The sequence below is a fragment of the Narcine bancroftii genome, chromosome 3 (genome assembly GCF_036971445.1).
Source record: "Narcine bancroftii isolate sNarBan1 chromosome 3, sNarBan1.hap1, whole genome shotgun sequence".
Classification (NCBI taxonomy): Eukaryota; Metazoa; Chordata; class Chondrichthyes; order Torpediniformes; family Narcinidae; genus Narcine; species Narcine bancroftii.
This window is the reverse complement of record NC_091471.1, coordinates 51,684,226-51,699,175: the sequence shown is the minus strand read 5'-3', so window position 1 is coordinate 51,699,175 and position 14,950 is coordinate 51,684,226. Positions and strand designations below refer to the sequence as shown.

The 14,950-nt window shown below is 37.5% G+C and overlaps 1 protein-coding gene and 1 non-coding gene across 5 annotated transcripts in view; both read right to left on the bottom strand.

Moving 5' to 3' along the window:
- Window positions 1-5,568: 5,568 nt before the first annotated feature.
- Window positions 5,569-14,950, bottom strand: part of rai14 (retinoic acid induced 14) — a 255,675-nt gene continuing 246,293 nt past the window's right edge. For all 4 annotated transcript variants that reach the window (XM_069924041.1, XM_069924042.1, XM_069924044.1 and 1 more), the window contains 3 exons: window positions 13,544-13,693; window positions 13,101-13,166; window positions 5,569-5,753 (listed from right to left, as the gene is read on the bottom strand). In XM_069924041.1, the coding sequence (XP_069780142.1) occupies window positions 5,676-5,753; window positions 13,101-13,166; window positions 13,544-13,693 (294 nt within the window). In that variant the 3' untranslated portion in view covers window positions 5,569-5,675. The remainder of the gene's footprint in view (window positions 5,754-13,100; window positions 13,167-13,543; window positions 13,694-14,950) is intronic.
- LOC138759655 (U2 spliceosomal RNA) lies at window positions 5,906-6,095 on the bottom strand. The gene has a single exon (XR_011355007.1). It is a non-coding gene; the product is annotated as a U2 spliceosomal RNA (small nuclear RNA).

Below are 14,950 nucleotides of genomic sequence, written 5' to 3'. Positions count from 1 at the left end.
GGGGATGGGCAGAGCAAAGGCCTCCCACAGGTGGCTATGGGTGGGAGGGCAGAAGGGATGCGATGGCGTGGGGAGCTGGAGGAGACGGTCAGAGAATGGAGAGGAGGGGTTGTTCATGCCACCTGGTTGGGGGTTGCCCAGAACATGACAGTGCATCAAGCAATGGACAGACCGGTTGGCGTGGGGCGTGTTGGAACCAAGGGGTGAAGTAATCATAGAAAATATGATTATGTATTCATTAATCCAGTACTGTGTAACAATTTACGTCAATTGTACTCTTTAAGGGAAATAGGAATGCAATTAAGGAACAGCAAAGTTGGCTGAGTCTCCAAACCCAAAAGAGAGAGTGTATGAACCAATCTAGGAGGAATGCTAACACATGAGGAGGTGTTGAGTAGACTATGGCCAGACTGAGAATGTCGGAGACAAAGAAAATGTATAGACCAATTCAGTAGGAAGGTTAAGGCATAAGGAGGTGTTGAGTAGAACAGATGAGTACAAAGAAATAATTAGAAATATATGGGGTATGAATTGATTTCTGATCCAAGCCAACAGGATGTTCTGGCCTTGGGGATTAAGATGGGAGGTCTACACCCTAGATAACTGCAGAGCAGGAAATTGCTTGAGATAAATCTTATGCAAGGAATCTAGTAAAGAAAGTGTAATAATGTTGATCTATATAAACAGAAGAGACTGGACAGTAGGAGTCAGTCTTGGGGAATAGCTCACTGAGCAGGTGACCTATGAACTAACGACTGAACCTGAGCTCTGTTAAGCTTTATTCTTGTGCTGTGTAATGTAAGGTAAAAACATCATGAGTTGGGACCGGAGAAGGAGTCACCCAGTACTAAGGAGTAACAGGATGCAGGTGTGACCTTGTACGCTCAAGATAAGTGTGGCAATAACAAGAATGATGTGCAGCAGACTAACAGAGAAGGGTAGCAACAGCTTATTCATTGGACAATGTAATGGTATGATAATTTACTAAGTGCATGTCCTGGGGTATAAAAAAAAACACCACTTGCTGATATCGTTAGAATGCGCCTTCTCCAACTAACACTGTTAGTTGCAAGTGTTACAATCTGGTAATAAAGAACCTTGATTTCGACTCAGTCTGGTGTCTGACTCACTCGTTCGCGAACAAAGCAGACCTAACAGTAATAAACTGATTGTTGAACCGAATACCTTCTCCTATCACTTCATTCAACGAGCTCGCTGGACTCAGACGACACATAGACTAAATTGAGGGTAGGGTAAAGCCAGAGTCCGACAGGCGCATAATTGAAATAGTTGGCTCCTGGGAAGTCCCTGCAAATGAGAGGAATCCCAAAGACCATGTGTAAACTATACTCCTCGCCTCTGTCTTTTGCCCAAGACCTTCATTCCATGTCCCATAGTTGTGGACTCTTCTGCCAAGATGCACAGTTCTGGTCTGGTCTCTATCCACTCGAGGACTTCAAGGGCCTACATCAGATTCACTTGCAATCTCTGTTTAAGCAGAACCTCAGCTTCTACATGGATCTAAACTTCCCAATCACTGGAATAATTTCAAACTGCTGTTCAAACACAACCTTGAACCTATCTAAAGCAGTGTGGTTGATTGATTGAAAGTGCCTGGAGGATGATTGGCTTGGTCTCAAAAAAAATACATATACAGGAGAGAAATCAACACTTCTGTATCAAGGGCCAATAAGCCTTTTTTGACTAAAAATAAATAGCAGTTGTAATTTTAGTTTAGGCTGACCCACTGCTTAGTTGCTAAAATATGAAAAATTAGGACACAACCAAGCAACAGTGAATAACAAAAACTATTTATTTTTCCAAAAAAATACACAATACTGATTTCATTTTTTTTTGTAATTCAGACAGCAACAATAAATATCTTCAAAGTCATGGCTTATTGCTTTTACTGTGTCAAGATTGTCATAAAACTTTATTTCTGAAGTGCCATATTTTATAATTTCAGGACCAGAATTTACAAGCCAATATTTGGCAGACTATAGAGATGTGTCCCAATTCAGGGCAACTTGTCCTAATTAGGCATTATACAACATTTTGGATGTCTGGCTGTTCCTGGTGTAATAGTGGGCATTATGTATACTCTAATCATTTTGAATGTGTTTCTATTAGAGGTGGCAAAATTCAAAGGTTCCAGTAGTATGTTCTGCACAAAAAAAACTATCGGCTTTACTTTAAAAAAAAACAAGTGCAGGAAGATGGCTTGCAAACTGAAAAACTTTAAAATTCAGATAAACATTTAATTTGGTTAATAGGTGAAGAAGCCCTGAGAATGCAATCAATCATCAATCAGCCTAAGTGTGTTTTAATCCTCATCATTTAAAAAATTAAAACTTTAGCTGTGGCAACCATTAAATCAGTGTTATTCAAACTTTTTCTTTCCATTCACATACCACAAGTAATCCCTTACTTTTCACAGAGCACCCATGGCATAGATTATTTAAGGTGGAAGGAAAAAGTTTGAAAACTACTGCATTAGATAGATATTCACATGACTTTTTAATAAAATGTTAGAAATAATCAGTGAATAAGGAAGCATCTCTGAAGAGAGAAATGGGGTTAATGTTTCATGTCGATGAAGTACTGTGGTATGAGAACTGAGAGAAAAAATGATTTCTAAACTTTAGTTTGAAGAGAAGGGGAAGTGATAGAGAGACCAGAAATGTCCAGTGGAGGGAGACCAAACAACACAAGTGAAAGTGGTTCCAGAAGTAAGACTGTGCTGAAGGCATTCACAGCTGGAAACAAGAGCAGATGAATTTACAAAAAAGAACCAAAAAGCGGAATATTGCAGATCCTGTGGATCTGAAATAAAATAATACTCATTAGGTTTGGTGGCATAGGCAGAGAGAGGGAAAGAAAAAAGAGCCAATATTGAAGGTTGATAATCTTTTAAAGCGTATAAATCAGTCCTTTTTCCCTATCATAACTAATCCAATTTGCCCACATCAAGACTGACCCTTCCACGTTTTTCCTGATCGTCTGTCTGAACACCCAAAATGTGGAAACCATATCTGATCCCATCACCTTATCTGTCAGCACTTTCTTGATATTAACCATTTTCCATGTTAAAAAAATGCCCTTTAAAATCCCTTCCTCTTACCTATTATACTTACTTTTCTATCAACTTTGCCTCCTATCCCAGTGGTTTCTCTCAACTGTCCAATACCCTTTCTCTTTAGCCACTCCCCACCTTTTTCCCTCTCCTTGATATACTTGTTATGACCCTGTCTGACTTCAACCAGGATAATTGACTGACCATTGCTACCCATGATTGCTGTCTGACTTGCTGAGCCCCTCCAGACTTTTTATTGTTTGATCTAAAACTATAGCTCTTTTCCATCTAATGTTTGTCATTTTCATTTAGCTTCACAATGTTGTGAACATTGTATCCCAAATAATCACAGCATTCAATTCAATTGTTGCGTTATCTTGAATATTCATATTATCCATTATACATTGAACTTCAAGAATATCAAATAAAACACTCATGAAGAAAAATCTATAGTGCACTGCAATAAATCTAAATTTTATGTTAATTTGTACCTTAAATATTATGCAAGGTGTGGCGTGAATATGTTTTGTAGCAGTTTAATATAACAAAAAAAATCCACTGTAAATTGTTTAAAAAATCCTTAACTAGCCAATTTCTTTTTAAACTGCAAATTCCATCTATTTTAGAGGAATAGATTAAATCATTCTTCAAAACAAACATTAGTTCATAAATACTTTGAAATTGATCTTCAAACAATTCCATTGGGAAATGTATAATATAAATGCAGACCACTAGTTTTCCAATGCTTTAATTTGGAATAATTAATTTAAATAAACATCATCTTAATATAAACTACTAGGCGAGTTGACAACTTCAAATGCACTTTCTTGTCATTACACGATTATTCAAAGATCATTTTGTATTTAGCTTTTCATTAATCAGGGATCCTATCTGCCAAGAAACCTTCAATAAACCCAAATTCAGTTGTTTTCCCTAATTTTAATTACATACAAAACAAGTGTTCTTCCAAGATTGATCTTCTAAATTTTCAATCTTGTAAATTTTAATGAGATACAGGTACATCTAGAATTTGAACTGAAAGGATTGTAGTAACGAGTAATTTTAACAGGCAGAGACTGGGTGATCACTTTACGTAGTAAAATGCAATTCATGTAATATTTCATTTTATTTTGTAAATCCTTCATAATATTGAGATTCAAATTTGTATTTTTTTTTAAATTCAGACGTGATTTTATTTTCTCAATATCAAGATGTGAAAATTTAGTTAAAGACATTAATCTGACATACATATACATCTGTTCAATGTTTAGATTACCGATATAGGTACTGTCAGATCAAATGTTTTATGAAGAATTATAAATGCTGTGAAGAGTGAGACCATTTTGTTAAAACTACTGTAATTTGTTAGTTGTTACAGGCTTGAGTAGATCACCACACAAGACATTATGGAAGTAAAGTCTTGTCAATAATCATTTAATTTACAAAACCATTAATTAACTATACAAATTGTATAATTAACAAGTTACAATTGCAGTTTTGCCAAGATCTACCAAAATTTACTGTACACCCTTATTGCAGCAAATTGTATTACATAATTATCTGAATTATGCTGGACTTCAGGTACTTGGTTTCAAACCTTCAACAGGTCTACCATTCAATTTTCTCAAACTTAGGCAAGGCAGCTAAGCTATTAACTACTGAAAAGTGATTAGTATCAACTAACTATTTGTCAAATTATATAAAGTAGTCTTATTGGTTAAATGCAAGGTAATATTTAATTTACTTAAACCAAATAAATAAAGTTTTACAAAAAAACAGCAAAAGAAATTGTATTTTAGGTTCTAATCATGTTGAGGTAACAGGGTGGAGAGTAGAGGCAAACAGCAACAAATACATTATTCCTTGGGGAATATAAATCTGGCAAAACAGTCAATTTTTAACTGGAATGCTACTTGGTATAGGAGAATAACACGATTCCACAAACTAAGCTGACAAAGACAAATTGCTGAATGTTGAGATGATGCCTGGGGTAGCACTAATCAAAAATGCATATACAGAATTTTATAATAGCAGAGATTTTCATGTGACCCATCTTCATACTTCCCTTGCACTCCAACCTCGGTCAATAACTCCAATTCAAATCTTTCAACTAATTTCTATGTTTTTCTCATCATTTGGCACTGTTTTCTTGAACTAGAGGCAGTGTTTGGGTTGATAATATGGCCATATGGTTCTTCACTGTATTCAGTGTCTGCTATGAATCTCAAAATAGCACATGCATTCATTTATCATCCAACTGGACTGGTAAATATTTGATCCTAAATGTTTTTTTGCTACTGGTTGTTATTATTATCCTAACCTGAAATACCATGATTTTACATTCCCAATGACATGTTTAACAAACTAAATAAGCATGAACAAATCTAACAAATCAAACATAGCATGGCCATATTTGAAGAAACTGACTATATACTTTGGCATAGGATAATAAGGAACACACAATTAGTATGTAGAACAAAGAAAGCATCAGAAAATTCCTTTTCTTTGCAATTTTAATGGTCCATTATCCCACAATAATTGTTTTAACAGTAGTGACAAATGAAGATTAGACAAGTAGTACATTTAGATAATGTTAAATATTTCACTTCATTTGTGTTGGAGATTTGCACATTGTCAAAATCTGTTTCAGAGCTTTCTGAACATCTTCATCCATTTGACCCTGTAAATATATTGAAAATAACATTAGAACAGCCTTGAAACTATGTGCCGATATTAAAACTTTTACCCCAAAATAGAATGGAGATTCTTCAGGTTTAAGAATCGCAAGAGTAGAAGTCTTAAGACACTACTTTTTTTTTTAATTTTTATTTTTTTTAGTGCACCATTCCCAGAGGCACTGCAATACTGGATCGATGTGTGGAGTGGACAGAGCAAGCCCCTATTCCATCTCCCTGTTCCAAAAATCAATTTAATATATGGTCCCTAGATAAGAGACGTATCAGATATTAAACTGATAAGAACAGATACTACACTTGATCTTACCCAAAAGGCTTGATGCCATTTGCTATGCAGTAGAGAACGAGCAAGGTATTGGAGAAAAGTTGTAACTGGAGAAACAGAGAAGGAAGCATCTTGCATAAACGTTAAGAGGGGAAACCGTTCATTATCAAAACCCAAAATAATTTTGAATTCTTTTGAATGATTCTGGATTTTCTCTCCTTAGGAAAACATTGTTCAGAAAAATCTCCAAAAACCCTATAAATTTTTAAGCCTTTAAAATTTCTAAAGATATGCTTTCCAGAATCAGATAATATCCTAGCTGAGGCCAAGTAACAAATCACAAAAGGTCAATTATAATTTTATGGGGATAATTCTAACCATCCCTTTCCCACCCCCTCAAAACTGCAGGTTTTAGTCAGATGGGAAGTTAAAATTTTAAAGACCTCTAGTCTTTTGCTGTCTGTTTTAAAAAAAAAGAGATTAGCATTTGGAGGAGCCCAGACATCTTCTGATGTCCAAGGAGGGTTACAAAATCATGGTCAGAGCATGAATTTGCACACATTTTCCTCAGCAATCTACATGACAATACTTCTCCACTCAGAGATGCCAATTATATAAGTGCCTCTTTTTTTTTCCTATTTCTATTTTAATATGGAACAACATTCTTTTCTTTTGTGAAGACAAATACAAAGTAATCATAGAACACTACAACATAGGAAACAGGCCATTCAGCCCTTCTAGTCTGTGCTGAAAACATCATACCACTAGTCCCATTGACCTGCACCTGTAATAGTTTAGCCCTGTCAAGGTACAAGAAGTACAACCAAACCACAAAGTACAACACACAGAGAATTTATTAGAGTCACGCTAGCGGAAATGAGCAGTAATTAGGGTTGGGAAGACAAGGTCACCTCCCTAATACTGTTGAACCTCATTCAAAGTACAAGGTTACAGAGTACAATATTTAAGGCATTTTTGCTGCATATGGTTAAGTAACCATTCCTTTGAAGGTATTGTTACAAGCTGAGGTGTTACAGTCATTGATCATTTCTAAAGGCAGGTAAATGGTTGGCTTTCTATATGTACATGACATAATTAAAAGATGAGGATTCGTGGCAACCTTGATAACAGTAGTTCAAAAGGGTGCTTTAAGACAGCACAGAACTGTTAGCCTGGCTCTTGGCACATGTAAATGGTTGGTTCCCAGCGATCTCCATATTCATTATCTTTAACAGGGTTAGTGAATTCTAGATACTGAAACAAAGCCATCGGTGCCGTTGGTTCTTGTTGTTCCTGGACACAAAATTATCCCTTTTAATCAGCCACGTCAGTGTCTTGCCGAAGAAACTTGCTCCATCAGGATTTTCCAGATGATAACCTCTTTAAGATCACCAAGTTCTCTCCTCTTGTATGGACCACAAGGGCTTTGACCAGGCTGAACTAAGCACTCACAACTCATCTTCAAAATGGGGTTTTTCCACAAGCTTGCTAGCTTGTCCTTTTCAGTCCCAGCTGCTGCTGTCGAACGGTAAAATTGCAGAACTGAATTCTCTCTCTCTCTCTCTCTCAATCAGAAAAGCCTGTTTGACTCTCTGCTTGCAAAACCACATGACCCCCTTAGAACAGCAAGCAGCACTCAGACAGCCCGCAGCTCCAACGAGTTCTTTCATCTGTTGCATTTCAAAACAACAATCCATAAGTGAAGTCTCTATATGCCCTCCCTAAAAGTTTTGCAAAGGCCCTTGGAGCTGCCCTGTCTAGCTTGAGCAGAGCACCAGTATTTTAAATGAGATCTGTTTTGAAGTGTTTGTATGTGACCTACACTAAAAAGCCTGCTCCAATTTATCTCCCAAAATCGTATCTATATATAATATAAACCACAATATATTCTGTCGCACTCCCCTCAGCAATTTTCAAAAATATATCCTTAATAAAGGCTTCATCATCTTAGTTTGATGCATAAATATTCATAAATGTCCATGATTCTGAATAATTTTTTAAAATTTACCATCAAATTTCTACCTGCTTGGCCTTTTGATATATTTTCTACAATAACCAGAACATCTTTATTTATTAAAATCGCATCCCCTCTTGCCTTAGAATTGAACAACGAAGAGAAAATTTGCCCGACCCATCCTCTTTTTAACTTGTCATGTTCCATCTTAGTAAGTTTCCTGTAAAAAGACCACATCTGCCTTTAACTTTTTCAAGTGAGCCAAAACCTTCTTTGTCTTGATCAACCCATTTAAACCATTATCGTTAAAACTGATAAACTTTGACGTCTTATCCATATTGACTTTTAGACAAATATTCCACAGTAATACAGTCGCAGTAAATAATTAAACAATCTCGTGATCTCTTCCCTTTTGAAAAAAGTGCAAAGCCCCTGGTCTGACAGTGATGTAAACAAGAAATCCCGGGAAAAATGCTCATGGAATCCTCCAGGGACGAAGAAGAAACCCACCCTAAAGCGCCATCTTTGAAACAGATTTTGCTCCTGATGCCATTACCCCTCTCTTCCCCTCCCCCCCCCGAGTCCACATTTTGCGATTACTTTATTCAACAGTCAACATTTCCCTATGAAGTATCAATAAGATTCACTTTTCCTAATAAATATCGGACAAGTTTAAAAAAAAAACTTGGTCCACAAAAGTACAATCTTAATAAACTTCTCTTCCAAAGATATTTTTTCTTCTTAAAGTCCACAAATTCTTTTGCCTCTTGCTTTGACTTGAAAAACCACCAGTTGCCTTCCGACTCCTCCACCCATAAAATCACCAGGTAAACTTGGAGTACCTGAGATTCTTCACCTGGAGCTGCCATTTGACCTCGAATTCTTTTTTTCATAACGAAAAAGATGACCTCTTGTCCAACCCATTTCAGTGGGGCATTATTCATTTTAGAGTATTCAAATGCTGCTCTTAAGATTGCTTTCCGATCTTTGAAGTTCAACAGCCTCACAAGGACCGACTGAGGATGCATATCCTCATTTCTTCTAGGTCGGAAGATTTGATGGGCTCTATCAATCCATACTTCTCTGCCAAGTGACTCAGCATGAAGTACATCAGGAATCCAGGATTCAAAGAATTTAACCGCATCTCTTCTTTCTGCACCTTCTTTTAAACCAATTATTCGTACATTATTTCATCTGCTCAAGTTCTCCATATGACCAATCTTATCAAGGAATATTTGTTTATCAATCGCCCACTGTTTTGCTTGGTCATTCAGTTCTTCCATTTTCTGATCATGCTTTCTTAAGTTTCTTTCAGCACTGTTCATTCGTTCCATTAAATCGGTGACTGACTCACCTATGGTTTTGATCGAGTCCACTAACTTTTTCATCCTTCAAATTTTGCAAACCACATACCTAAGGCTTCAATCTCTGATAGGGTTGCCTGTAATTCTTAAGCAGAAGTTCCTGAAGTTATGGAAGTTGAGGCAACTCCTTTCAGACTATCAGTTGATGTCACAGGCAAACTCGGAGCTTTTTCTGACTTTGGTTTTGATTTTGGCTCCAGTCATCTTTGTTAGTTATCAATGTAAGTAAACTTTGGTAAAAGAAAAACTCAAAAAAGTACTTCTGAGCCATCTTTTAAAAAACTCTTCACGGAGAACTCAGCCAAAGCAAAGCTCATCTGCTCAGTCTTGTCACATGGCTACGACCCCCCCCCCCACCCCACACACATCTTCTGTCACCTGACCTATTTGGTTCCCTAATAAGAGATCAAGTATTGCACCCTCTCTCGTTGGTACCTCTAATAAATTGATTTAGAAATATTTCTTGATCACATTTCACAAACTCCAAGCCATCCAGCCCTTTTACAGTATGGGAGGCTTGGTCAATATATGGAAAATTAAAAGCTCCGACTATCACAACTTTCTGGTTCTTACATCGGTGTGCTATTTCTTTATAGATTTGCTACTCCAATTCTCTCTATTGGGTGTTCTATAATACACCTCTATAAGTGTGGTCACACCTTTCCCATTTCTCATCTCTACCCATATGGCCTCTGTAGACAGGCCCTCTGTGCTATCCTCCCTAAGCACATCTGTGATATATTCCCTGACTAGCAATGCCACTCTTCCACCTTTCATCCCTTCCCCTCTATCTCATCTGAAACAGTGGAACCCAGAACATTGAGCTGCCAATCCTGCCCCTCCTGCACCCAAAATTCACCAGTAGGAATAATGTCATAATCCCTCATTCTAATCCACGCCCTAAACTTGTCTGCCTTTCCTACAAAATTCCTTGCCTTGAAATAAATACAGCTGAGAATATTTCTGTCACTCACAAAACTTTGATTTCTGTCTATACATGAAGTTTTCACATGACCTTTATCCTTTTCCACCTCACTCTCTAGACTAACTTTGGTTTCCCTCCCCCTGCAAATCTAGTACCCACCAGAGCAGCATTAGCAAACCTGCCTGCAAGGATATTTGACCACCTCCAGTTCAGATGGAAACTGTCCCATTGAAACAGGTCCCAACTTCCCTGGAAGAGAGTCCAATGATCTGGAAGCCTGAACCCCTCCCACTTACACCACGTTTCTAGCCACGTGTTCAACTGCATTATCCTCCTATTTCTAAACTCACTAGCACTTGGCACAGGAAGCAGTCTTGAGATCACTACCGTGGAGGTCCTCTCCTTCAACCTTGTGCCTAACTCCCTGAACTCTCCTTTCAGGACCTCCTCACCTTTCCTACCCACATTGTTGATCCCTATATGGACTATGACATCTGGCTGCTCACTCTCCTTTCTGAGAATGCCGCGAACTCTATCTGAGATATCTTGAACTCTGGCACCAGGGAGCCAACATACCATTTGGGATAATCAATCTCTTCCCCAGAACCTCTCATCTATCCCCCTAACCATGGAATCCCCTATCACTACAGCTCACCTTTGCTCATTCCCTTCCCTTCTTAGCCACAAAACCAGACTTGGTGTCAGAGGCCTGATCGCCGTAGCTTGTCCCTGGTAGGTCGTTTCCCCCTCAACAGTATCCAAAATGGTTTACTTGTTTTTCAGGGGAACACCACAAGGGTTCTTGTACTGCCAGACTGTTCCCTTTCCCTCTCCTTACTGTTACCCATCTACCATCCTCCTGCCGAACAGGTATGATAATGTCACTATAACCTCTATCAATCACTCCCTCTGCCTTCCAAAAGTTCTGAATTTTAACCAATTCCAGCTCTAATTCCTTAATTTGGTTCTTCAGGAGCTGCAGCTGGATGCATTTCTCACAGATGAAGTCATCAGGGATACTGCTGGTTTCCCTCACAACCCTCATCCTGCAAGAGGAGCATTCCCCTGTCTTGGTTGCCCTATCCAACTCTAACTTGCTCTCTCATTAACATACACTCTCCATCTCCTTCTATCTCTATTTCTCTCTGACACAACTGTTCCTTACAAATTTTCTACGACTCTCTGCCCTAATATACTGGTGGTGTTGCTCCTGGGGGAGAAACCAAAGGAAAAAAAAACCTCTTTTGGCCAATTAGCAAACTTTGGAAAATTCCTCCTTGATTCCCTAATGACTGTCAAGCAGGGCTCCAGATCACTGAAATTTGTGACACACTACATTACCACTTAGTACATTAGCAATAATAAGACTATAAAACATTGGGGCAGAAATAGCCATTTAATCATGAGCCGATCCATTTTCCCCAATCAGCCCCACTGCCTAGCCTTCTCCCCATAACCTTTGATGCCCTGGCTAATCAAGAACCTGCTTAACAAAATGACTAATGCACTTCAGCCATTTTTGGCTTTTACCTATTTATAAAACGCACTTATGTTTCTTTGTATATTATAGATTATATCATTGCATTTTCTGCTTGATTAAATGCTGTATTATGATCATTACATTTATCGTGTATTTTTTGTGTTTTATAAAATGTTTATCATCTATTTTTTAGGCTTTGCACCAGTTTTTTGTCATTTAATTTTGCTTATTTTATCAACTTCTAATTCTTCATTAAGTTCTAAAATGTTTACAATTCTCTGTCTGGAAACATTATAAGCTTCTGATAATGCTTGGTCTTGACAGCTACATATGAGTCACATTTTCTGTTGCATATTTGTGTCTAAAAACATTCTTATTCTGCATAGCACATTTTATTAAGATGGGCAGAAGTTTGTATTTTAGAAGTGCATGGTGCAATGACGCTAAGGCTGTATCACATCTCCATCAACACAGATACTAGATGCATGTTCTTCCTGTTACGCTGTGGGTTTCCTCACACATTACAGAAATTTGCTAGTTGCTAAGTTATTTGGGCTCTAAATGAATAATGGTAGAATCATAATGCTGTTAATGGAGATGGTATGGTAAGGTTAGTGTAACACTTTCAGCGATAGGGTTTGAATCCTGGGCTGCCTGTAAGGAGTTTGTACATTCTCCCTATGTCTATGTGGGCTTCCTCTGGGTGATCCGTTTTCCTCCCACGTCAAAACGTATTGGTGGTGTAGGTAAATTGGGTGGCGTGGGCCGTGCTGATGTCAAAATTTAAAAAAAATTAAATTGTAAACAAAATTAAATTTATGTGTGAGAGAACAAGTTCCAGGAGAATAAATGGGGACTGGCATCAGTGGACCTCCTTCTGTTCAAATTTAAATATGTAACATTTAAATCAGTGGTTTTCAAATCGCCCCCCAAACTCCCATATCATGTTAAGCAATCCCTATGCCATGTGCTCTGTGATTAGTAAGGTGGTATGTGAATGGAAAGAAAAAAGTTTGAAAACCACTGTTTTAATTGTACTGAATTGACTCGTGAACTCCAAAGGAAATGGGCCAAATGACAATTTTTCTCAAGCAAATTATTTCAGTAACATTTGGGCCTAGAGCAGTGATTCTCAATCTTCCTTTCCCACTCACATACCACCTTAAGCAATCCCTTACTAATCACTGAGCACTGATGGCATAGGGATTACTTGAAGTAGAATGTGAGTTTGGAGAGCAGTTTGATTTAAATAATATAAAATGTAAAAACAATTGAGAAATAAAGTAACCAGCCATTTCAGAATTCACCTTCTACAGCCTTTTAAAGTATACAAGGAAACTTACCTGGACAGCATACAGAAGATGCATTCGGTACACTGATACCACTTCATGGTGTCGTTGATTCACTTCCTATGAATAAAATATTACATCTCAGTAATTGAAGCAATTAGAACTACTCGAAACACATTGACTGAAAAAAGTTTCTGAAAAGAATTTCATCAAGGTTACTCTTAATTAAGATATTCATCTGCTCCAACATTTTCCAATATCCATTGATGTCAGATTTTGTTTGATAATCATCCTGTGAAGCAGCTTAGGAGCTTTTACTGTCTTGAAATTATTTTATAAATAAATGCAAGCTGTTAATATTTAAAAAAAAATAGCTTGAGTTGTAATTGAATTTTTTAAATTTATATTTGGTTGTCTTAGGCAAGTGACAGAATTTACCTTTTCAAACTCTATAATTGACCAATAAACTGGAATATGAGAGAAATTTATGTACTTACGGATAGCTGGTGCTGTAACTGCTTCACTTGCTGCTGAAGGATCTCAAGATGCTGGTTTTGTCTTTTGACAGTGTTTGCAGTATAAGAAAGCTGAGAAAGACTGTTCAGTGCCTCCTTCAATTTGCTTACTTCCTTGGATAATTCGTTGTTCTGTTGAAGAATAAAAGATAATTACAGATGAGGCAGCAGATTTATTAATTAAAATTTAGAGCCAGAAAAAGAATAGCCTGTGCCTGCAAGAGGTTAGAGTTCTAAGTCCATGGAGAGAAATGAAAATGAGGACGAGAATTTAAAATTAAATATTTGGATCTGGTTTTTTAAAAAAAATTAGCGAGAACATCTTTGAGGGGGAAAAAATCTCAATGGTCCATCAAAGAACAAAAATAACAGAAAAGAATCTCACACTCAGCAGGTTAGTGACTCCAAATGAACTACCCAAACTTGCAACATCCATTACTAAGGGCAGCATAGAACACCACAACCCACAGGCTCCCCTCCATCCTGACTGGAAAGTATATCACTGCTCCATCTTTGTTCGGTTGAAATCCTAGGATTTCCCATTCATTGGCACTTAGGGAATACTTACACCAGAAGGACTAAGCATTTCAAGGTGGCTCAGTACCATCTTATCAAATGCAATTCAAGATGCACAATAATTGTAAGTTTATCATCCACATCCAGATCACAAAAATGTGAATAGATAAAATGAAGCTCTTTTCAGAATTTAGTAGCTTAGTACAGTATAAAACTGACACAGATGAATATGGTTTAGAAAACAAGCAGAAGAAAATTGCACATGCTGGAAATACTCAGCTGTGGAGCAAAAAAGGTCCAGAGAGAATCATTTTCAGTTGGACACTTGGCCTGTGACCTTTTTTGGGTTAATCACTGCCTCAAGTGACTGTCCTGCCTTCACTTTGCCTTGGACCCAAGTTCTATATCTCTCAAAGCCCTCTCGATTTCTCTTTCCATTAAACCTACTTCTTTATATAAAGATTTTGGTCACAAACAAATTGTGAAAAATGATTGAAGTAACATCAGTAGAGAGAAAAACAATGACACATAACAACCAAGATTTTCCTTCCTAAACACTTTTGCCAATTCTTTCTTTTAAGTCCCTTCCCATTATCATCTATGTCATTTTTATCAGTTTCCAGTTTTTTTGTCCCATCTGGCTCATCTTTACCATTGGTGTGCGATCCTACATCATCCCACAACTGGGATTGTTTGAGGGACCTTCACTTCTTCTTTCAATGAAGGCTTAACTTGTTTCTTTCAGCCCCCACTCTTTTCTTACCTGATTGAGCTGAATTCCTATACTGAAATCTACTCACTTTCTCCAGGTCAAATGTGTAACTGTTAAAACTCACACAGGCCCAAGATATACCCATCACTTCTTGGATGGTT